At 36.9% G+C, this 24,257-nt stretch overlaps 3 protein-coding genes across 7 annotated transcripts; 1 reads left to right on the top strand and 2 right to left on the bottom strand.

Annotated features, from left to right (window-relative positions):
* Positions 1-84: 84 nt before the first annotated feature.
* LOC139807942 (uncharacterized) lies at positions 85-7,047 on the top strand. Its single transcript, XM_071769457.1, has 7 exons — positions 85-1,101; positions 1,203-1,405; positions 1,481-1,683; positions 1,792-1,969; positions 4,712-4,847; positions 5,888-6,109; positions 6,333-7,047. Exons 1-7 carry the CDS (start codon positions 1,041-1,043, stop codon positions 6,485-6,487), a joined length of 1,158 nt encoding a protein of 385 aa, XP_071625558.1. The 5' UTR covers positions 85-1,040; the 3' UTR covers positions 6,488-7,047.
* On the bottom strand, positions 1,276-14,480 carry LOC139807943 (mitoferrin-2). 5 transcript variants are annotated; one of them, XR_011730738.1, is made up of 7 exons: positions 13,600-14,480; positions 11,687-11,963; positions 11,152-11,376; positions 10,759-10,969; positions 10,519-10,652; positions 7,372-7,526; positions 7,138-7,276 (listed from the first exon to the last, which is right to left on the bottom strand). XR_011730738.1 is itself a non-coding variant. In XM_071769461.1 (6 exons), the coding sequence occupies exons 1-6, from the start codon at positions 13,714-13,716 to the stop codon at positions 1,291-1,293; spliced, it is 978 nt and encodes a 325-aa protein (XP_071625562.1). In that variant the 5' UTR covers positions 13,717-14,479; the 3' UTR covers positions 1,276-1,290. The 5 variants fall into 5 exon arrangements, 4 of the variants coding, with proteins under 4 accessions (XP_071625562.1, XP_071625561.1, XP_071625559.1 ...); XM_071769461.1 differs by lacking the exons at positions 7,138-7,276; positions 7,372-7,526 and adding an exon at positions 1,276-1,304 and having other exon boundaries at positions 13,600-14,479; XM_071769460.1 differs by having other exon boundaries at positions 7,134-7,526.
* Positions 14,481-17,264: 2,784 nt separating this feature from the next.
* On the bottom strand, positions 17,265-23,604 carry LOC139807935 (uncharacterized). Its single transcript, XM_071769442.1, has 3 exons — positions 23,244-23,604; positions 19,076-22,881; positions 17,265-18,865 (listed from the first exon to the last, which is right to left on the bottom strand). The coding sequence occupies exons 1-3, from the start codon at positions 23,373-23,375 to the stop codon at positions 18,760-18,762; spliced, it is 4,044 nt and encodes a 1,347-aa protein (XP_071625543.1). The 5' UTR covers positions 23,376-23,604; the 3' UTR covers positions 17,265-18,759.
* Between the last annotated feature and the right edge of the window lie 653 nt (positions 23,605-24,257).

Genomic DNA, 24,257 nt, shown 5'->3' with positions numbered 1-24,257 from the left:
TCGCGAGCGCGAAAATTTCATTCGCGATCCAAGTGCATCGTGAACGGTTTCGGATGATTATGGATTATAATTGATGTGAACACCGATATTCTGTCACAATACTCCACTCTAATTTGATAACAAGCTGCTAGCATTTCGCCAGTAACGTCTGTAAATAATTAACGTTGAAAACAATGCGCAAAACGAGACATGTAGACGTATTGCATTACCTTGCATGGTGGAAAAATGTCTCAGAATTTTTTATTTATTAATCAAATTTTTTATACAAATTGGAACATCGTCCAGAAAAACTCCGACAAAATAATAATGAAATATTTCAGAGTTTTCCCGTCAACACATGTTGTAGAAATCTGAATAAATATGGAAAAATCCGTGCAATTTATCAGAAATTCTCATACGTACAGATATTGAAATATTGCGAAAATCCTCATTCAATTATTTCTGAAAAATCCAATTATATCTGAGAAATTTGACATATTTTTTTCAGAAATTTTTATAAATCTAAAACATGAGAAATTCTTTGAAAATTTCTGAGAAAATATGAAAATTTTTTTTACCAGGGTATGTACATAACTTATATCTATTCACTTGTTTCTTCATGTTTAGGAATGACACAACGCTGCACGAGGATCAGAGGGTTAAATTTCCCATCGAATAAATAAGCAATAAAAAGCAATTATGTGCCGTCTTTCTTGACAACGCAATGTGTAAGCGACGCTACGCTAAGATATACACGACGAGTTTATCGTAATCTGATGCTAACGGAAGATATCGTTCGATAGAGATGACAAAGACCTCATTTCTGCAAATGTGTTCACGCAGTTTGTATTTCCCGTAAATTTCGCAAGTTGGAATGCGCTGCGCGAGACGGGAGTCCGACGAGATCGGAGATCCAGCGGCGTCTTGGCGCTTCGTTGGCACAAGTTCTCCTCGACTACAGTCACCAGGACGCGGTGAAGCTGTTGGACTCGTTACCCCTTACCAAACTTTCACAGCAATCATGTTGCGCCACGCAGGACGGTCAATTAAAGGCGGACGCAATGGGAATGTGGACAAAAGAACATGAAGTTCTTAAGTCACACTTGCACAGCGACATTCTAGGTAATACCTCAATAAATCTAAATAAGTTGAAATCGGATGGATCAGGCATGTTTTGTACATATGCTTGTTGATGTTTTATTATGTTTAAATTCTTGGTTCAGCGTTGGGCGAAGGTGAGCTGAAGAAATTTCAGGCGGAGATTGAAGCGGCGACACAGAGGAAGCTGAGGGATGAGTTTGCGGAAGAACGTCATATGCTCGAGGCTGAAAAGAGATTTGCTGTTAGACGCAACGCAGATGAAATTCATGCGAGATACGAAGAGTATTTCAGATTTGCACAGCAAGAGTTGGAGGAGAAGTTGCAGGTAGACATAAAACAGCATACATAATTGAACACAGCAAGGGACGGATAATTATATTATAATATATTTGTGCAACAGGTTGAGTTGAGGGATACAGATGAGAAACGCAACAAGGAACTGCAAAAGGCCATCGTAAAAGCGCGAATAGATACAACGCACGACGTGTTAAGAAAAATACGGCCTCAAATAAACTTGATCGTTACGTCTCTCTACAATGAGTTTGAGCAAATACATCGCGCGCAAAGAGAAAAGATGATTGCTGATTTTAATAAGATCATGAGGTATCTAGATACTGTAGAAATATAACAAATTTTAAAAGGTTCTCGACGCGCGGCAAATAAATATCCTAATATATGTGAAATATATGAAATTGGTTTTTATCTACGAAGGAAACAGTATCTCAAACAGGATGTAAGAATCAGAGAAATTGAGAAGAAGAAAATGGAAGAGTTGCATGTCCAACGTCGTGAACTCGAGATACAAAATGTAATGAATATTATTTATATTTTTTGCATGGAAAAATTACGTTGCAGCTCGCAACTGCAAGCGGTACAGAAACATTTTGAGGTAAATATATTATCTGTTTCGAATGGAAATTTGAAATGTATCTGTACTTACGTATCTTTCTTTTCATCAAAACGATTAGATGAAATGTTAAAAGAGAAGTTGAAAGATATATCTTATCTAACATATATTATCTTACTTTATGATAAATGCATTTATTATAAAATGCCCTGATGGAAATATTTTACTGAAAATATGAATAAAATTTTACTGAAATTTTCTCTCAATTGATCCCATTTCATTGTTATTCTATCAATATTTCAGTCATCAAAAATTCAGTTTTTTCAGTTAAATTTAGTAAATTTTATGATACCCCTAACAAAAGAAATTTTATTACATTTTAATAGTATAATTTAACTTTTTCCTTATATTTCACAGTATTATATTACATTTCATAAGAAAAATTATTATTTATTTCGAAATATATTCAGTAATTTTTCAATAACTTTTATTTCACTTTTCATCGATTTCATAATATTTTCAGCGGGTGGCTCTGATGGAAATATTTTGCTGAAAGTACTATGAAATCGATGAAAAGTGAAATAAAAAATATTGAAAAATTATTAAATATATTTCAAAATAAATAACTTTCCTTATGAAATGTAATGTAATACTGTGAAATATAAGGAAAGTTAAATTATACTATTAAAAAACAATAACAAAATTTCTTTTATGTTGGGTATCATGAAACTTATGGAATAATAGTGAAATGAGGTCAATGGAGAGAGAATTTCAGTAAAATATTTCTGTCAGGGTGCTATTTAAAATAAATTTAAATAATATAATATAATTGTTATATATGTATATATATATATATATATAACAATTATATACATATATATATATATATATATATATATATATACATACATAGTCTGTCTAAAAAGTAATAAGATAAAAGACTGAATTTTTTTCTCAACAACTGGTAACACTGTAAAAACGAGACTGCAGTAAACCGAGAGGTAAGCGTCGTCTACAATGGCAGCAGGAATATACAGTAAGACGTAAGCAGTAAGCTATTGACCAACCATAGTCGATTATTCTTGAATTGCAAAAATCCCATTAGTCAATTAATAACTTACTGCTTACGTCTTACTGTATACTCCTGCTGCCATTGTAGACGACGCTTTACATTCATACTCTACCTTCAGTTAAAATTTCAATTTGATAACATTAACACATGTGATTCTACAATCATTTGTATAATTGTAGAATATTTGTATGTTTGAGTCACGATCTTACATACCATAAGACCGTGGTTTGGGTGACGTCACGAAAATAAAACACAAGAAAATCGAGTACCGTTATGCGACCAAATTCTATGTCGAACTCCAAGATAATACGATGGAAATATTTAAGAAGTTGAAACAGACTTACAGAGATGAAGTTTTATCCCGAGCACAAGACATTTTTAGATGACGGTGAAATTATGAAGATGAATCCCGTTCTGGACCAACAATGACATAAACAATTTCGTGATTCAAATTTAATATAATCTATCACTAATAACCTCACTGTCAACTTTTCAAACGTTTCTCTGTCATATTATCCTGAAATTTGACACAGAATTTGCTGTGTCAAACTTCACATAATGCTGCTTAATTTTCTTGTGTTCCATTTTCGTGACACGTCGCCCAAACATACAGTTATACAAATGATTGTAGAATTACATGTGTTAATAATCCCAGATAATATGCATGTTGCATAAGACGTCGTAAAGATATCTTATAAAGATATCTTAAGATATCTTAGTTGTCTTAAAGATATCTTTACGACGTCTTAGGCAACATGCATATGTTATCTGGGATGTTATCAAATTGAAATTTTAACTAAAGGTAGAGTATGAATAAAGCTCTCGGTCTACTGCAGTCTCGTTTTTAGTGTTACCGTTTGTTAAAAAAAAATTCTCATTACTTTTTAGACAGACCACGTATATACATATATACATATTATAACTTTTATACCTAGAGATACTATAATGATGAAAAATATTAACCAAAAAATTATATATTTAAAATATATAGGAGAAAATCAAGTCCTTGCATGAATTTATTGCTAAGCAAGAAGAAATTATGAATGCAATGAAGGAAAAGATTACAAAACTTCGCAATAAGAATAAAATGCTTCAAGAAAAAATCGATGCACTTACTAAGGAATTTCAGAAATTTATAAATTTTGCATTTAATACTTTGCCAGAGCATGCCGATTTTTTATTGCCATTAGATCTGCTTTCTGTTAATAGCCCAAATAAAGAGAACACTAAGCAAGTTAAAAAACGATAATTTAAGAAGAAAAAAAAGTGAAATTTATTGTAATAAAAAATTATATAATAGAATATAGCTATCAGAATTAAAAGATGCCACTCGAAAGTTTCATTTTCAGTTGTTCTGCATTAATAAATAAATATATATACAATACATATATCAACAGTGCGAATTATAACTAGTCAAAATATTAATCCACGAGAAATGAATCTCTGCATTTGTTACTTTGACAGCGTGATCATCGCTCACATAGGGGCGTACAGGATATTCCCAAGATAACTTAGAATAAGATATTCTTTATCGAACGCTTCTTTTTTTTACATGGGAGAATTTCCCAAAGATAAACACACCACCGTCCCTTAGGGCGAGGGATGGGGATAGTGTGGAATTCGATACCATGTGGTTCCCAGATGTTTCTCAGAGTATTTCTAAGGTAATTAAGGATAAGATACTCTTTGTCCTATATGTATTCTGAAAACAGGAAAGGTCAATAAACCATCTAGAGAGTAGGAATGTTCCAGAACTTTTTGGCCCTATAAAAGGGAGAGCTCTCGGACTGCAGTCACAGTTCCACAAGCTCTCAAGTGCACTATACACACCTGGTCGGACTGTTAGTCGTAAGTATTATTGTATCAAAGTATTATTGTCAAAAAAGTGATAAATTCTTATGTTGGTGTAATAATTTTTCGCGAATTTTACAACAGAAAGCAAAAAAAAGTACATCAATGTATCACTTTATGAACAATCTTTTTTAATATTTATGTGATATTCTCTGAGACAGTAATTGCATATTGCATGTACATGAAGTTTTTGTAATATACGTACTTCAACAATTCTGTAATCTAAGGTTATTATAGGTATTTTTTCGTGCATATTACATGACTATTTAAATCTGATAAACCTGACAATGTCTAATGATCCTTCTGGAAACATAAGACATTTAATAAATCTTGATGTACATGTACGCATTTATTTACGCAATTATCTCTGCAATGGACAACATTAGCCCTAATTAATTATTTCATATCATAATATTAATAAACAACTTATGAGAAAAGAACTTATTTGCCATACGCCTCTATTATAGTGTCAACGTTTTCAAAAAAATTCATTCCGCATAACGCGTAATTTAATTATTATTCTGTATGTGCTTTAATTACAATAATTATATCAAATTGAAGCCGATTGTTCTTTAGTAAAAATGTCAATAAAGTTATTATTTATTTAAATCTTTAATATTATATATCTCTGTAATCAAATTTTAAATTAGAATTCTATTATATAGTATAATGAAATTTTTGCTTGAAAGAATTTTTTTAACCTATTTAGCTTCTAGAAATTTAAATTGCAAAGACTTTTTTCAATCGCTCATAATTAAAAAATTATTGATGACTCGATTCAGTTAATTTTTTTTTAGCAAAAATTAACCAGATCATCTATCATTAGAAATAATGAATAAGAAGTTAGACATATCCGTATTTTAAAAATTTACATAATTTGTATGTTTCAATCTCTGATCAAGTCTAATTGCTATCATATCTATCATTGCTAAAGTCTATCATTATATTTATATTTTACAATTTACATATATTTTTCAACATGTAATGTTTTTAACCTAATCTGTATAAATAAAATGTACATTTCATTACCCGTCTAGTGTCTCAAGTACTACAAAGAACAATGGCTCGGCTAAGCTACGTCGTGTTGATCATCGCTATGAACGTATTAATGTGCGTTCTAGCAGAGGAAGAGACATATCCTCAAAAATACGCGGAGTTCGATGTTCAAGGTATGTTGCGTAACGACGATAGCCGAGAAGAACATGTCAAATGCTACATGCAAACAGGGCCGTGCACAGAAGAACAGAGGTTGATGTCAGGTATACCTATATATATTATTACCGAATTATATATACATTTCTTTTTTTCTTTGCGATAGACTCTTTGATCAATACGAAATTAATGAAGAACATTAGCTTTCTGAATGTATCTCGAGTTTTAATTCTATTGTATTCAGATTCTATACACTTTGCTAATCAGGAGAGATGTCAATTATTATGAATTAGAATAAACAAGTACAAAAAAATATCCTCTTGATTTCAGAAATGTTTGGCGAAGCTATCCAAACTGACTGCAAGAAGTGTGCTGATGGGCACAAAGCAATTTTGACGCAAGTACGTGATTATTGGTTAAAGAATCAACCCGAGGTGTGGCAGAAAATAGTTGTAAAGTCTAAAGACTATGTGAAGAAGAATTAAACAATAACTGCTGACAACTGTTGGCAATATGGACTGATCTATTTCCCGATGCGGTAACCCAGATTTTCTCAATTAATCGATTATAATAGTTTATAATATGATAGTCGATATAATACTTGTATGAACAGTAGCATCTGGTGGAACTGAGGCAACATTTTGTCGACATTAATATTACTAATATGCAATTTGTATCATATATAACAAAAATATGTTGTTATTGATCATACTACAGTGCATATATCAAAAATTTTAGATTCTAGAAATTCTAGAAATAATTTTTCTTTTAAAGAAGATATCGTAGAGTTCGTTTTCTGTATGATTAGTTAAAATTACAGATGCTTAAATAATACCTGTAATATCTGTAATTAAATAAACGGAATAAATGATTGCACATACCAATTTATCGCATTTTATTATAAAATTTACCTATTTTATTATAAAAATTGTAGTCATGTTAAAATGTGTAACAAACTATTCACAGAAAATATAGTACCGAAATATCAATGATCGTAATAGATATATTTATAATTCTGTACAAGTGTTAGATTAGTTGCTAATTAAAGTGTCAATGATTCACTCAAATTCCTCGCACTCTTCATTTGACAACCACGAAACCATTCTGGATCTCGCTCCAGATTATACGCCTTACGCTGATAAAATTGTGCTAACATGACAGATTTCAGGCCTACTTTGCTAAGTGGGACAGGAGGATAATCGTCAAGTCGCCAACCGTATATCCAATTCGTACAATCGGGAAAATAGAAACGCTTCTCCGGGGGTTCTTTATATCTAAAAAAAATTTTCAAAAAGCATTTTATATTAGTCGAGTAAATTCCTTTCAAACAGAGATCTGTGCGCCGTGTTTGATTTGTATTATGCACTACCTTTCAGTTAAATAATTGTGAGTAGTGATAAAGGTTGGGATTCCTTTCTCATAAAGGATGACTCTTACATCGGGATCGATCGGTTTCATGCTATCTATATTGACGGAACCGTCAGATCTGGGTGGCCTCCAAAGAGGTAAGGGCTTCCGTTGTACCTACGTGCGTACAAAGTTTAAAAGACATGAGCATTGTGAATCAACAGATTGAAATTACAATGGGTTTGTCAACGCGAGCTGCTGCTCGTTTCTTAGACTCCGCAATTATTTCCCTGGCTCGTTTCGTGAATTTCGGCTCTTTTAACTGATCTATCAATCGTTGTTGATTTTTTATAAACCACTTTATCCGTATCGCGTTTTCCTTTCTTATCAGATCGTCGTGAAATAATTGAAAACGAGCGTTGTACACATCACCAGGAATTTTCGCCATGTTCCGCTCTTGCAATTTGTACGCTATTTTAAGTAAAGTAAAATAGACGATTGTTACGAACAATTTACACAGCCATCAAAAAGTATTTTAAGGAAAATAACTCTGAAGTAAGATTTCAAAATGTCACTGTTCTCAGATGTTTTCTCCTTTCTTCACACACTTGTAAGAAAACGAGAGATAAAGCGATGAATCAAACATGGAAATACACTATAATACTTTGTAGAATGATTTATTTACATCATTATTATGTATAATGCGTTTCACTGTGTTACACAAACTCAATATATACTTATTAATATGTGTACCCTATATTATTTTTATACTTTTTTATAATACCAGTGGGAGCATATATATCGACTATATACAACTTGTTTTTCAAAAAAGTAAACGCTTATAAAAGAGAAAACATAGAAAATGTGAAGTCAATTAATTTTATATAATAATACGTGGCTATAATAATTTGCGTAATAAATTAAAAAAAAAACACAGATTGATAAACGCGTCATATTTTGTACAGTATTATAGTATCTTATAATACCTGAGAAATAAGCATCTATTTGAGGTTTAAATAAAGAGAATTTTGAGATATAAGTGTTTAATACAAAGATTAACAGATTACAATAAAAAGTATAAACAATGAATTGAGAGTCCTGTTAAATTTAATAAAACATACTGACAATTGCATGCTTGAATTAGTATGCAAAATACATGAATGCGTGTAACAGACGCAGCCATGCATATCTGCACAAATGTTTCAGACGAAAGATTAGCTGCTAATCTCCAAAAAAAAATAAGAAAAGATTTTGATAATTTAAATATACGTTTTATAAAGTTATGTTTAAATTTAGATGCCGCTCTCTTTTACATATAGCTTTACACATATGAATACTGTGCTATTTTTCTCTTCAACAATATCAAACGATTTATTCGGCAACGACGTAGGGTTAATTAAAAAATTGTAACAATAAATAAATATGGCGTGAAATATGAGTTTTACATGATATTACTCCCTCTTAAAGTCAACATCAAATGACCCAGTTATCACAGCCATAGGAAGCAATATTGTAGTTATATCGTATATGATTTAGATACATAATTTATTTATATTACAAAATGACTAAGGAGCATTTTATCATTTGTACTTGAGTAATCAAGAGGAATCGTACTTGTACAAATAACAGTTTCATTTTTTCTACACTGGTTTTTCTCGTATTTTATACTGTACATCTGTAATATATTTTATAGTTTTATCTACAGTCTTCTATAAAATAATTACTTTACAACACTTGTAATTCCTTTTGTTTAGGGTAGCCAATCATGCCCTGTGTTAATTCAATTCACTCCAATCCGTACCTATAATCCGAACACGAAGTGTTACATCGTATTCTAGTTCAACTCAGAATTTCATTAAGTAGTCTTCGTAACTTTTTAACGTCAAATATTTGATTAATTTTTATAACGTCCTCTTAATAACAATTGTCTAATTTTGCGAAATGATCCTGCATGAATTATGCGCACTTAATTATGCTCTCTAAAGTATAGTTTATTATCGACGAAATTCCTGCATGCATCCCACTGTTTTCTTAACTTACTTAATGGTACAGTGTTGGAGTGGGCTGCAATCTAATTGCACTATGTGCGTAACCTATTTTCACTATTCAAGTGGAGCATATCTTTCCTCTCTTCTTAAAAAACATCCGATTTTTATACTCGATAATGCCAAAAAAATGTTAGCTTGATTCTCTGCATCATGCTTTCAACAGTAATTTATTGTATCTACTTTTAAACAAGCGTGAATCCGTCTGTACAGTATAAATATATTTGCTTGGTGTTCTTTAAACAATAAATATTACCATATTAATCCAATTAAGTATCAATATTGAATAAATTACTAATAAAATATTCAGATTTATTTGTATGAGCTAAATATATACAAATGTTTATTTATAAATTAATATGGAAATTACAGCAAAAAAATACAGACAGATTATTTACATTCAAGTTTGATATACCTACATCAAATTGACATTTTACTGAATGTTCATTTATACTCCATCATGAACAGTACAATAGATAATAGCATTCTATTTCAATTATACACATTGGATGGCAGCCAGCGAATGTACCAGGATTAATAATTATTTCATGATTTCAAATTTAGTATTGCTAATAAAGTAATTTTGCAAATATTCTAAAACAATAGTATTATTTCCATACTAATTTCGCATACATGACAGAAAATCTATTGAAAGCATAAGGTACAATAATAATATAAAGATTAACGAAATGATATTTTTTCTTGCTCCAACTTGCAGGTTTGCTATTTAAAATCAATCATCCTCGTTCAATAATCAGAAATCAAAAAATTAAAAAGAAAAGAGATAACATTATTAGCGCCATTATTTGACGCAGTTATGTTAACAATAATTGAAGAAATTTACATATCAACATTCAATAAATCTAGGTCCCGTACCTTTGCTTGCTATTGTCTCTCTTTAGCGTCGATTTTCGTTTCTTTGCGATAAAGAACGTACGTAAGAATACCGCTCAAATAATGGACGAATCAACGAAATATTCATTGTCAATAGACTTTTATAATGAAATAGTTTTCTCTCTTTCTTTCTCGTAATGGACAATCGACAGTGCGATTTTTTTTACATGCCTAACTCGTAGTCACTTTGAGTAACACGGGCGGCGAGGCGTGGTTGTTAAAGTACAGACCTGCGCCTTGAAAACTGTTGGATCTTGATGCGAGCGTCGGGTTCTGATTAATTCCGCTCATACCGTTGTCAAGCTCGGAGTCGCTATAGTCATCATCTTGCTTGCCCCGTAATGCATACTTGAATGACTCGTATCTGTCGTGAAGATTAAAAACGCGTTACGCGACGCGACGTAAAGACGGTGAATATTACGTAATCTAACAAAAAACAGTAGAAAGAAACACAAAGTCGATTGACTTACATCACCCAACAGATAGCGGTGGCTGGTGCTTGGAATAAGACACGTGCGCGTAGTCCACGAAAGTATCCCTGTACCCCGCCGAACCTATAGACCTGTTTAAATGCATCTATCATGCCTTGAGCGTGCACGCCGTCCTGCTGTGTGTTCAGCACTGTCTTGCAAACATCCAGAGGGGTTGTTGCAGCGGCCGCAATTGCACCTGCTGTTGCACCTGGTTGCATAAAATCGATTAAAACTTTAATCAACTATATTTCCTCACAATATTTCGGAATAATACGTTAATAGATTGATTTTTATATAGTTCTTGCAAACGTAACGTTATATATATCTTTTCCAAAAACATTAAAAATGTAAATGTAGAAAATTTATATTATGGATAATCAAAAGACTCACCAGATACGATATGTGCTATTGGATTGTAAGCGTGCTCTGGATTTGTAATGGATTGCACGAATTCATAAGAGATAAAATGAATACTCTGAAAAGGCACATTCATAGCCAATTGAGTCGTGTAACTCCTGTAGAATGCAAATATCCCTTCTTTCTGATACACGTGTTGTATACAACTCAACACATTCCTATAAGGGGAATTGTACATCTGCAATCGTTGTTTAACCACTGTAACAAAATAATATTACATGAATCTCTACATCTCCCACGATTAATCTTTTAAGATAATCTTATTTCTAGATTTTCTCTAAATGTAACATTTTAGGAATCTATATATTTTTTTACTAAATTTAAAATAGTGAAAGAGATTGGTGATATTCAACTCATGGTTAGATAAGAAACTGTGTATATCTTCATCAATTAAATGATAACAAATAAGCGTAGCACACAGATTGCAAAATTATCTGTCTATTTACAATGATATACGTTATCAAATGAGTATCAAATATCACATATCAAAGTAGTTTTTATATCGAACCTTCCGCTGGGTTCATGACACCGTCATGCAGAACTGTTGCTACGCAACCAGCCGCCCCGTAGACAAGATGATTGAACTGAGATCTCGTACTCTTGAACTTTTCTTTAAGACACTCGTAGCAAGAAAAGTATAAAGCATGCGCAGGACCGGCACCGGCAACCACTGCGCTGACACCTCTAATTGGCCTTAATACACCTTCTTGTCGTATCATTCGGGACAACACTTCTCCCACACCTCCTCCTCCTCCTGGACCAGGAGTCAATGCCTGCATTCTCGTCTGGACACACAATAGATAAGAAAGATAATTATTAAGAATAAAGAAATAATGAAGAAATAATAATAAACCAACTCCATTCTTTTTTGCACATATTTTTGTACAAACAGCTATGCGCAAGATTTTGCAATGCCATTTAATGAAATTGCCATTTGCCGCAAAATTATTTTAAAATGGGATGACTTGCTGATAATGAGAACAGTGACTGTCAAGTATCGTAGTATTCATAAGTGAGAGCATCGAACGATTTAAATCGAATTGATTTCAGTCAGACGTCAATTTACTTTGCATCAAAGTAGAATAACAACATATCTGTTATCCATTTGCATAATGAACGAAATCAAGGCCCTGGCATATTAAGACAGGAAAGCATATATAGTATAGATAGCAGTCTCTGAAAAGGAGACCAGAAATAGAACTCGCTGCCGACGAACTGTGTTACATAATGAATAGTAAACACTTGCATTCTGTATAAGAACCTGGTATAATGCATCATTTGCAATGCACAATAACGCATCCTCTTGCATCCACTATCTGATACAAAGTAACTATTGTCTCAACTGTCATGTATACTCCATGAAATTGTATGATAACATCTTACGTATGATCGTGCCATCAAAAAACGAGCCGTACCTCATAAATACGAATTAATTCAACAAATATTCGATACAGTGCTTCTGTCAGCTGCAGTCCTAACAAATTTCTCGTTTTTTTTTATACATAAATATATATATATATATTGAAAATAAGTGTACTGTGGAAGTGAATTTCTACAATATACGCTTATGTTGCAAGATATGGATAATGGTATTTTAGCAAATACGTAGATAAAATGTTAATATCTTTAAATACATGCATGTGGCAAAAAGACAGGAATGACTAACATGATAATGCGCGCTAATGGACACGCGCATTAATGGCACACACACGTTCTGAACCTATTTCATCACGTAATTTTAGAATGTGAAAAAGAGAAAAAACAAACTTTCCTTTTCTTAATCGAGCAAGTTCTATAAAATTATATTACAAGCTCCGTCAACGTTGTGAGACTTACGGTAATCAAATCAAATTGCATGAGTTCTAATGCAACTATAAATGTCCTAGCTCATGTATATCTCACAAAGCGAGACACGCACATACACACAGGTCCATTAAACTATCTATTATCTTTAACTTTGTCATCCTATATAATTGAGCAAATTGCTTCGTCCAAAGCGAGAGAAAACGCCAGTAAGCGACGTTCGTGAGCGGCGGCGTTATTGAATCGTATATCTGCAAACAATGATTCCACGAGACAAACGTCGCCTATCTGCGCGTCTATTTACGGCAGATATAAATTGAGGCGAGATAAAACGTCCGTTTGCCAAGCGGTTCCAGGAAGGCATCGAGGAAAAGTCGCGCGGCGACGGCGACGTTTTTCCTGGTGCTCACGAACGGAACGCCGGGGGAATTCCACGGGCCGTCGCGTCGCATCGCATTGCTTCTCGTCGCGTCGCGCGGACGCGGGTCTCGCGTCCGCGCGACGGCTCCCGATCGCGAGCGCGCCGCCCGCCGGCGGCGAGGAGGTTATGTAAAAGGATCACCGGAGGGTAGAAACGTGTGGTGTGATGCGGCGCGGCGCGGGGCCGCCTGTCAGTACCTTGACACTGTCAAACGGATACATGACGCAGTGCTCCATGATCCCAGCGACGGCGCCGGCCGTCATGTGCACGGCCACGGAGTTGGTCGGCAGGCTCTCGTAGTCGTCCATATTCATGGTCCACGGGGGAGAGGCTGTTGTTGTTGCTCGCGCGTTAGCTCGTGAGTGAGCCTCGAGTCCGCCGCCACGATGTCGCGCAATCTATCCTTTCTCTCTCTCTCTCTCTCTCTTTTTTCCTCTTTCCTTTTCTCTCTCTCTCTCTCTCTTTCTCTCTGCGACACTCTCCGTCTGTCTCGCGTGCTGGCCAACAACACGTATTGCGTTTACCGATTCGATGCTCGACTTGCTCGAGCAGCCCGAATATCGGCTATCGGCGGCGGCGAGAAAACGGCCACACGGCGTTCCGCGGAATCGCGTCGCGAGAAACAAACTGCACACGGACGGATCGCGGCGGGACGGGCGCCCAGGTTACACGCGCTCCGACATGTGACCGCGTGCGTCGATCGTTTCTTAATGGGGCTGCATCGGGGAGCCGCGAGAAGGCTCGGGGGCTCCCCGTTTCCTGTCCCCGCCACTCCCGCGTACGGGGACTACGGGGAGTAACGAGTAACCCCTTCCCACCTGCCCGTCCGCGACCGTACTCGTTCGTTCGTTCGTTTGATCGACACTATCGACAGGCCGCGACTCGTCGCGTGCATCGGCACACGGCACGCGCGAGGATCGAGCCGCGAAACGGCCGAAATAACGCGCGACACACACGAGGCCCACGGGGCAACGAGTCCGATCTCCGATCGCGGGGCGAGGACGGCGGCGCGAGCACGCGAGGTTAGGTCCGGGCGCACGTGCCGCGCATGCGTCGTGCGCGACCACGTGGTCCGCGTGTGCCCCGTCCCGTCCGCGCTTCGAAACGCTCCTTCCTCCTTCCTCGGGACGGGCGTTTGAGCGCACGGAATACCGAGTGAATTTGCACATCCTATGCGACGCCGCGCCGGCACGACGATGATAACGATAGTAATTTCCCGAATGAGGGAGGGAAGAGAGGGGAGAGAGAGAGAGACGGCGGTGCACGGCGGCAAGTCATCGTGAATACGCGTCACGGCGCATTCCCGCTTCCCGCCCACACGATTCCTTCCGCGCCTCGCGATCCTCGTATACTCGCCGAGTGGCCGAGTCTCGGGTTTCTCGCCGCGAATTCGTTTTTGTTTCGGCTGCACTTTCTCCACCGCGGTGACTTGCCGAAACTTTCGCGTGCAAATACGAAAACCACTTGTTATTGAATCCATCCAGGAATCTCGAGACAATTCGTGCAATCGCGTCAGTTTGAGTGATGCGTGATGCGCGGTTTTCAACTCCATCGTGAAAAAGAATGACACTTTGGAGCTTAAATTTCTTCGATGCGCCGAATTAGCGGCGAAAAGCGTTTTTTTTAATTTGATTTTTCTATTATAAAAAACAGATTTTAATTTTTTTCAACTAAATGAACGTCGATCGGATATTATAATTGGCAACTAAGAAATAATAAATTATCCGAAAGGCGTAGAATGTAGAGAGTGCAGCTAAGCAAAGACCGTTCCGGGAAAATTTTACGCAACCTTCCACGCATACACGTTCGCCTGCGTATTATTGAATGCATAAAAAAGCGAGCGCGTTAAAGTCCCTCGGCGTTTCTGAAATCGAGGCTCTCATGTAATGCAAAACGAACGCGGCGGGCCACGCAGCGTGCCCTGTGCCGGATTATCGCGATTGACCATCGAGGGAATGAAATTTGGCTGCCAGGAGCGAACGAGAGAAGGACTTGCGCCACGTTGCGCCACAGGAAATGCACTCTCGCCGGTTACGTAAATTTATATTTTATCGGATGACGTAAATGCGCCGGTATCGCGATTTTTTTTACCTCTCTCTCTCTCTCTTTCTCATTTCTCTCTCTTTTTTCAACATGGACGCGTCGCTTTATGACCGGTCTCCGGCAAAAAAATTAAATCGATTCCATGTATAGCGCCCATCGCGAGGTTTATTTCTGACAAACCATCAAAGACCAACAAGCAATTTTTTATTTTTTTACTCAAGATTTTATTTATTTTAATTTGAAAAACAGTTTGTAAATAAAATATTTCAGATTGGTATTTTTTTAGGTAATTGGAGTGAAAAGTTCTCTCGGATCGCGACGACTGTCGTCTTGGCGAATAAATCTCAAATAAATTAGCGAAACTTCGAAATATCGTGAAAATATGTCCGATGAACAGCAGCTCGTTTCAATCGAGGATTCAAAAGCGAAACTTTCTTTTATTTTATCTACAATTGGGAACAATTAAATTAAGAAATTGGCCTCATTATTCAACCGTTTATTATCAAATATAGATAATAAGGTATATCAGATCTCTATCAGATCTTGGAGTATCGAGATGCGATCAACGCGTTATTACAGACGCGTCGCGTCGTATTATCGATATTTTCACCTCGCCTCGCGAACATATCTTTCTCGCGCCGGCCGATGCGCGCAACGAGCGATAACGCTGTTTTTCCTCGTCTATATTGTTCGAAACACAATTCGCGGAGACAATAGTCGGTGTTATGCGAATGCGCTTCGAAGAAATCGTAAATATATATATCGCGAACATCGGGAACCAGCTGGTCTATTTACAAAAAACACGGTTTCACGTAATGAGATATCGGTCGCCGCGAATTATCGTTCCCTCCCCCTCGAGTGTATTCCAATTTCCGTAAATAATGCGCTAAAAAAAAAATCAACGCACGCACGATTGCGTGTCGCGGCATTATTATGCCATTTCTAAATGCTGAGCGAGGAAATGGTTTAAGTGACAAGGTCGAGCCGGCGATTTCCAATGCTACTCGCGATGCGCAAAAGTAAACAAAAGCCCGCGCAACGACGGCCGTCGCTTTATTATATCTAATCCCCGTCGTCGCCCTATCGTTCTTAATCTTCGCACATAGCTGCGACGACCTTGGCTCGTCGATTGGCGGCTAGAGGCTGAATCGAATCGGCGACAAGCCAAAGGAAACGCACAAAAGCTTCTTCGTGCGTTTCCTTCTGACGTCTCGAGATCAATAACGGCGGTACCTCGCCGAAAATTGACGCTGGTCACACGAGCTTCGAGGCTGCACGTTGATCGAAACCGGCAAATTCGTCGCATCATCATTGAGTCGCACTAAATATTTTCGAGATTAATTAGACGCAGATCAAGAGTTTCACGAAGTAGAAATTACTTTCACTGTTTACTTCGCTTAAAGTCCTGACATACTTGTTGATATGTATTTTACTAGATCCAGAGAGAATATTAGTTATAATAAACATATAAAATTTATTTTTTATTGTGGAAAGCGATTTTAATGGTTGTGGAAAATTTATAAACTTTTTGGATATGGCACGCCTAATTGTTTGACAAATTGGCAAATAAAGTGGAAATTTGAAAATACAAAATTATATCTCACGATATTCTCACTGAAATAAAATATGTGTTGCGCGTGCCTTTTGTATGTACATATATGTTTATACAAGCTTACTGTTACCGACAAAAACAAGAATACGCTTCTTGAAGTATAGATCTAAAAATATACGTGACGTAATAGCAGCTTTATGCTGTTGCTCTTTCTATGAAACATATTTGTATCGCCATGAATAATTGCGTAAATGACAAGACATTGGATTTCAGTTATTTTCTTTTTATTACTTTGTAATTCAGTATCATTCGAGGAATGAACGAATTACGCTAGAAGACAATGGTATAAATAACGTGAAAAGACGAAGATGTAGAGAAAGTGAAAATTATAAAAGAATTTTATCAGTTTTCCAACGACGTGAGATATAGCTCGAACCAAGTCTTAAGAACTTAAGATTAGTTTACATCATATGGCGCTTACCTAATGCTTTTTTTATCTTATCGGTGATCCCTTTCGTTATCTTACAGGCGATCCGCATCGTATTCTTTTAATTCTTATGTACACGCACACACGTATGTCGGAGTTCCTTATGAGAATGCTTCTGAAAAAGATTAATCGCTAAATCACTCGCGGTATAAAAACTACAAATGTATATAAGAACTATTTTCTTCCACAGAACTGGTATATAAGCGGAAAGTTAATCTAGCACACACTGTGGCAACCTTATAAATATATGTATATACTGTTGTTACATCTGTAGTGCATCTAATTACGTACGTGATTATAAAAAGTTGTTGGCGTCGTTAAAATCGGGAACTTGCACAGATAAATAGTGTAATAAATTACGTATATAACACACTTTAATGTCATCCTAGTGAATAACGATCTACGCGCGGAACCGGAAGGACGGGTTCCTCTTAAGGATTCCGATTTTAGCTTACGTAAAGAAACAATTGTCGGATCAAGTCCAACGTGATCGTAGAAATGAGTCGATTATTATTTTTGTGCAAACCTTAACAATTTTAATAATTTTAAAATTGCGTATAACGTGTATTCGCGAACACTCGTTCGTACATAAACATATATACATGCGTACAAGTAGACAATTCATTCTCAACAAAAGTGGACAGTCCGCAGATGAGTATACTATTTCGAAAGGAAAAGTACATAATTTCCTTTTAACGCTCACACTCTCCCCGAGATTTACGCAATTAATCTTGTTATAATATTCAACATCGTAATCTTTAACACGTCTTAGATATTACATGGAAGATGTTAGTTAAACTGACAACATTCTGTTATCTCAAAATGTATAAATTTGTTAAAGGATTATTCTAGTAAACTCGTTAATTGAAGAGCTGACTAAGATATTGTATTTTAATCAATGATATCTATTAAACTGGATTATCATGGATATTAATAAGTTCTTATAATTTATAACTTAAATTTACCACTTCCTAGCTCGTACTCAGAATTTCAGGTATAAAAAAATGTTCAAAATATTATAAAACGTTTAAAATGTTATAAAATTCGATATGTATTAACTGAGTTTCAAAATTACAAATATCCAATTATGCGCATTACTTGTACGTAATTATTGTTTAGTAATAAAACAATAGAAGAAACAAAACAATTTCTTAAATTATGGTGAAGTAAATAAGGAATTATTGTAATCAAATACAATGTATATTACTGTATAATGAAACGAAATAAATATGCTTGGAAATTGTACAAATTCAACCTGAATCCTTGGGGCGCTAGCTATGCTTGATTAGCTCGTCTGCTTCGACGAGAAGAACTTGAAAATAACGGACGTGGTTTATATAAATCATCGCTTGAGTATCGTTGATGACTGGTCCTAATACGGCTGCAATTTGAAGGAATAATAATGTTAGTAATGTTAGACGGAACTGACTCCTCTCGAATTACATTCGAGAAAATATTTATTTAGAATAATACAGTCAATCCGCGCGTTTATAGAACAGGTACAAAGCATGTATAAAAACAACGACGAAACGATAACGAGATACATGTGGAACCCTGTACTATGTAAAAATCTCGGAAACAAGTAACGTACCTCTTCTCTTCTTTGATCACGTTAGACGACGCCGTTTTATCGCTCGTCGCGGACACGTCGCTGTCGGGGCTCAGAGGCATGACGAAGTTCTCGCCATTCGAGATCCCTTGGGTATTACACAAATTTGAGAATCTCGGTTTCTTGGTGAATTTCCTCTTCTTAACGTTATGTACCGCGTTTTCGTTGGGCAAGGACGACAATTTTTGCTTATGACCGTCATTATTGTTGTCTGAATTATTCATCAGTATGTCCGACAAGGGACTGGACGAACGTTTGCGCGATTTCGGCAACGGCGGTGCCATGGACTTCGGTATCGAAGAAACCACCTTGCCGCCTAGACTCTCTATTATATCCTCCAAAGACGAGTTCTCCACAAGTTCTAAAGATTCCAAGAAATTGGAAAACCTTTCCGACTTCTCGTTGTCAGTCTTGAAGTAACGGCAATCCTCGTTATCCTCGTTGATCGCGGAGGACGAAGATTTATTTCCCATACAATCGGCATGCGACTCTATTGTGTCAGCTTTTGATGACGTACGCGTTTCTATTTGCTTTTCATCCAATGATTCTTTATTATCGTCTGGTATTTCCAATGTAACATCATTCTTCCTTTCTTCATTATCATCCTGTGTTTCCGCTCGATTACAATCCCGTGTCGCTGTATTCACTTCCGTCGATTGTTTTACGTTTTTATTCTCATTATGGCTCAGAGATTCTGATTTTTCTGAGGCTGCAGCTTCTCCCAGCTCTTGCGAAACACGCGACTTTGCTTGTAGAGATTTTTCTTCGTCAAGAATCGTACGTTTTGTCTCATTTTTGGAAGCTTCCTCCGAGTCGTCCTTATGTGTCTCTTTAGAGGCTTGCGAATCTTCTTTACCTTCAACGTGCAAATCTTTATGTTTCCCGTCAGAATCCTGTGTAGCCTGTGGTTCGCTTAATGGCACATCTGACACCACTCCGCTTGAAGATTGCCTTGTACACAATTCCTTTAGGAGGTCGTTTGCACAAGACTCGGCTCCTGGCATTATTATCGATCTCTCGTCCAACATTAAACGGGGCTCGTGCTTCTCAGGGTAAGGTTCTTCGTACTCCTCGTCAGGGATCTCTATAATTTGAACCCGTTCGTCGTCCGGCACGCCCTCGAGGTTATCGAGATTATTCTTCATATTTGATTGACTCGCTTGATCCGCTTCCTGTGCAACTTTCTTCTCTACTTTCTTACCCTCCTTAAGTTTCTGCTTCTCCATCTGTTTTCTGATTTTCATCAGTTTCTTAGCTTCGTGTATGTTTTTCGCGAATTTCGGTTTCTTGAGCTTCACGTCAGGACTCGGTTCACCGTCTTTATCCGGCAGCAGCCTCTTCTTCAGCGGCAAGTTCGTGTCACATGGATTTGCGCTTTTTTCTTCTTCTTTTTCTTTTTCTTCCTGTCTATCGTATGCCTCGTTGCTATTATCGGTCTCCATCTTCGAATGGCTCTTTTCATTTGTCGGTAGTTGCGAACTGATTTTCTGAGATAATTTACAATTCGACTGATGCGATGTCTTCGAATCACTCACTTGCGTTTCCTCGATACTATCCGACGTTTCGCTGCTAGAATTACTTACATGATTGTCCTTCGTCAAATTCGACGTACCCGACTTGGTGCTCGTTACGTTAGAATTCGAATTGCTGGGCGGTAGGGTTTTATTATTCGAGCCGTTCGAACCGTCTCTGTCGGTAGAACGCCGATCGTTCGAGTTTTTCCGTAAACTCGAATGATCGTCTTTCGTCTTGGATTTTTTGTCTTCTCTACGCTTTTTATCCTTGGACGGACCGTCGGTTTTTGACTCCTTTCTGTCCGACTTCTCGACGCGATCTGAATTCTTGCCCTGTTGCAAGTGGCTCTTCGCGTCCTTTTTACTGTTCGTCGTTTTCTCGCCGCTCGCCTTGACATCCTTTTTCGCGTCCACCTTCCCGCCCTTATCTTCTTTCTCATTCTTGGAAATCTTCTTCGAATCTGACTTGTCAGATTTGTCCGATAAATCTGATTTGCTACTGTAATGACTTTTACCTTTACTATCTTTCGACAATCGCTTCTCATCTCGTTTTGCTTTGTCTTTTGAATCAGATCGTTTATCTTTTCCATCCGCAATCTTTTCCGACGTTTTGCTGCTTCTACTTTCGTGATAACTTATAGAAGGATTTTTCGATGACGATGACGACGACGACGAACTTTTGTGCTCTTTCTTATTTGATTTTTTATCTTTAAGAGGATCCTTTCTGTCCTTAGTATCTTTAATAAGTTTAACATCTTTATCCTTATTTAATTTTTCTTTCTCCGTCAATTCTATCTTTTCCCGAAGTTCTATAATTTTTTTAATTTTTTCTTTGTACATATCTTTCAAATCTTTCACTTCTTTATTAACGTTATCCTTATCTTTCCTCTCCATTTCCTTGAGCTTCTCGTCTTTGAGTTTGTTATCCTTCGAATTTTCTGAAATGTCTTTAATTTTGTCAGAACTTTCTCTCGCCTGGTCAATTTTATCTTTAGGTTTACTTTTACTGTGTTTGTCGTACTTCTCACTGCTGTGTTTATCATATTTCTCACTACTCGATCTCTTTCTCTCGTTACTTTTATCTTTGTAATATTTTACATCCTTACTGGTAGATTTTTCCTTTGTGCTTTTCAACAATTTGGTGGACTCGCTATCCTTGCTCTTCTCTTTGCTCTTATGATCATACTTATCTTTAATACTACTATCCGCGGCGTCGCGAGAATTTTCTTTAGAAGATACACTTTTAGTACTCTTGAAATCTTTCGTATCTTTATAATCTTGCACATCTTTACCTTTAACAAAGTCAAAACTGCTCTTAGTCGTCTTGTTCTTAGACGAATCCTCTCTGATCGCCTTGAAATTATCCTTACTGCTTTTAGCCTCGTACTTGTCCTTCGTTGTTTCATCTCTGGATGAATCATGTACCGGTGTTAAAGCGTGATTAGAGGAACCGAAGTCCGTCACTATCGACAACCGGGAATCCGAGGAAACTTTGCTGAGTTGAGAATCTTGATTGCTATACTCGAAGTTATCCCGCGACAATTCGTTCGAAAAATCTGGGCTTCTAGATCTGTGACTCGTTAATTCCGATATTCCCGACAAATGAGAATCGTTGGAAATGTTGGATTCATTTAAGTTCATGATATCAATAGGCTCAAACGTTGGACTGACCTCTTCCTCTTCCTCGTCCACTTTATCATCCGATTTCGCAGATGTGTTTAAGTTTGAATTACTTCCATTCTTACTTAGAATTTTATAGGCATCGTCCGATGTTTTCTCCTCCAAGGAAATGTGCCCGTTTTCAGAACTAGCTCTGTTTTTATCTCTGTACGTCTCCTCGTCTTGTGGCCTCTGCTCGTCGACTTTCTCATCCTGCTTTCTGTCAAAATCATTTATGTCGTTTATATCTAAGGATTCGAGAGATTCGTCCTTCAAGCTGTTCTTGTCGGACTCGGGCGAGACCGGATCCAAATCTTTAGGCAACAAATCTTTAAGACCGCAACCACCGTTCTTCTCTTTCGCCTTTGGCCTCTCTATACCCAGAAATTTGTACACTACATCCTCTATCTGTGACATAAAAACCGAATAGACCTTGGGATTCACCACTTGATCCACTATCCGCTCCACGCCAGCATCTAGATACGGTGCGTCGTGTATGTGCTTGCGCAAAGTTTCCCTGAGCTGATTCTTGTTCAAATCTGGTTTCCATACTTGCTTACTAAGAAAAGAGTTTACGGAACCTTCAACCCTTGTCCTCAGATTTTGATACGCAGGCTGAAATTGTACGTGTGCCATTAGACATTACATTAGTACATAAGATTTATTAAATGAGCTACAGTTTTCATGACACATATATTGCAATTTTGCACATTGGCTCTAAAAATAGTACAGCAAAATGTCAAGTTTTCCAGAATCAAAATTTTGTTAAAAAATATATATAACTCATTAGAAATCTTTTACATAAAGTATTATAAAACTGCATATCGCATAAGTATCCACCTTGCTGTCAAAATAATAACAGCAATCAAGATTTCTCATGTTCAAACTAATCGCGTCTAACCTCTAAACCAAAGATAAAAGTCCGATTCTTTTTTTTAGCGAAGAGCTCGCTGTCAGGAATCAGCCGGGAGAATTACCTTCGTATCGACATCGGCGATGCATTCCTTCCGGAACTGATCGAAAATACCTTGGGACTTAACTTCGCCCACTATGTGATCGATCAATCGTGGATCACCAGCCAGCAGCGTGTTGGACAGGCCTAACTCCATGTCGCTGGGACGAACGCCAGTTGCCGAAGGTCAGACTTAGCACGTCACGAAACGAGGAAGACGATCATCCTGACCGATCCAACACTGGCAGGCGGACTCCCGTTCCCGTCAATCCCGTCAAGGAGCACGCACCGCAGCCATCACGGCCATATTTCCTCGCGCTTCGTGCGCTTTCAGCTTTGTGCGCATTTGCTAATAATCGCTCGCAGAAAAATTTGATAGTCGCATGAATATCGGTAAGTAATAAGTATACGAAGATATTTCGTATCTCTCTCGTGAATATTTAGATTTCCTCGATTTAATTTAACCTGAAAAAAGAAATACATGTATACACTCTCCTATATATTGAACAAAAATTGATGTATATTTTGAAAATTGCAAATTGCGTAAAATGAAATATAAATGGAAGTAATAGTGTTATAAATAACAATGGAAAATGTAGGAAAAGTGTAGTATAGAAAAAGTGAGTTTAAAACTGAATTTTGAATTATGCTACCTCCTATATAGCTGTCTCATTATGCCTGATATTTTATAAATTTCCGAGACTGCATTACAATGCGGTTATAATTGTCAGACGTAGAATGTAGAATCTCGGAAATTTTTAGAATAAATCTAGAACGATTCTCGCAATATCAATAAATCACTGAAATGCCGTCTCTCAGCTGATCGAATATACCTTGCCGCGGTTTCGAACATAAACTGCCGATAATTTTATACCAAATATACATCAATGGTCGGTAAAGTCGCTAGTAACATTATCGACCGACTTATTAGTGACTTTATCGACGGTAAACCAATTGTCTTTCTCGTTCTCGCCTCGCTCAGATGACGAAACAAATGGCGTCGCGCGAGTTCAAAACACGTTTTACGAGCGAAGCTTTT

This window comes from Temnothorax longispinosus, chromosome 2 (genome assembly GCF_030848805.1).
Source record: "Temnothorax longispinosus isolate EJ_2023e chromosome 2, Tlon_JGU_v1, whole genome shotgun sequence".
In the NCBI taxonomy this organism is placed as follows: domain Eukaryota; kingdom Metazoa; phylum Arthropoda; class Insecta; order Hymenoptera; family Formicidae; genus Temnothorax; species Temnothorax longispinosus.
The sequence above is the reverse complement of the archived record's forward strand: the minus strand, read 5'-3'. Positions and strand labels throughout refer to the sequence as shown.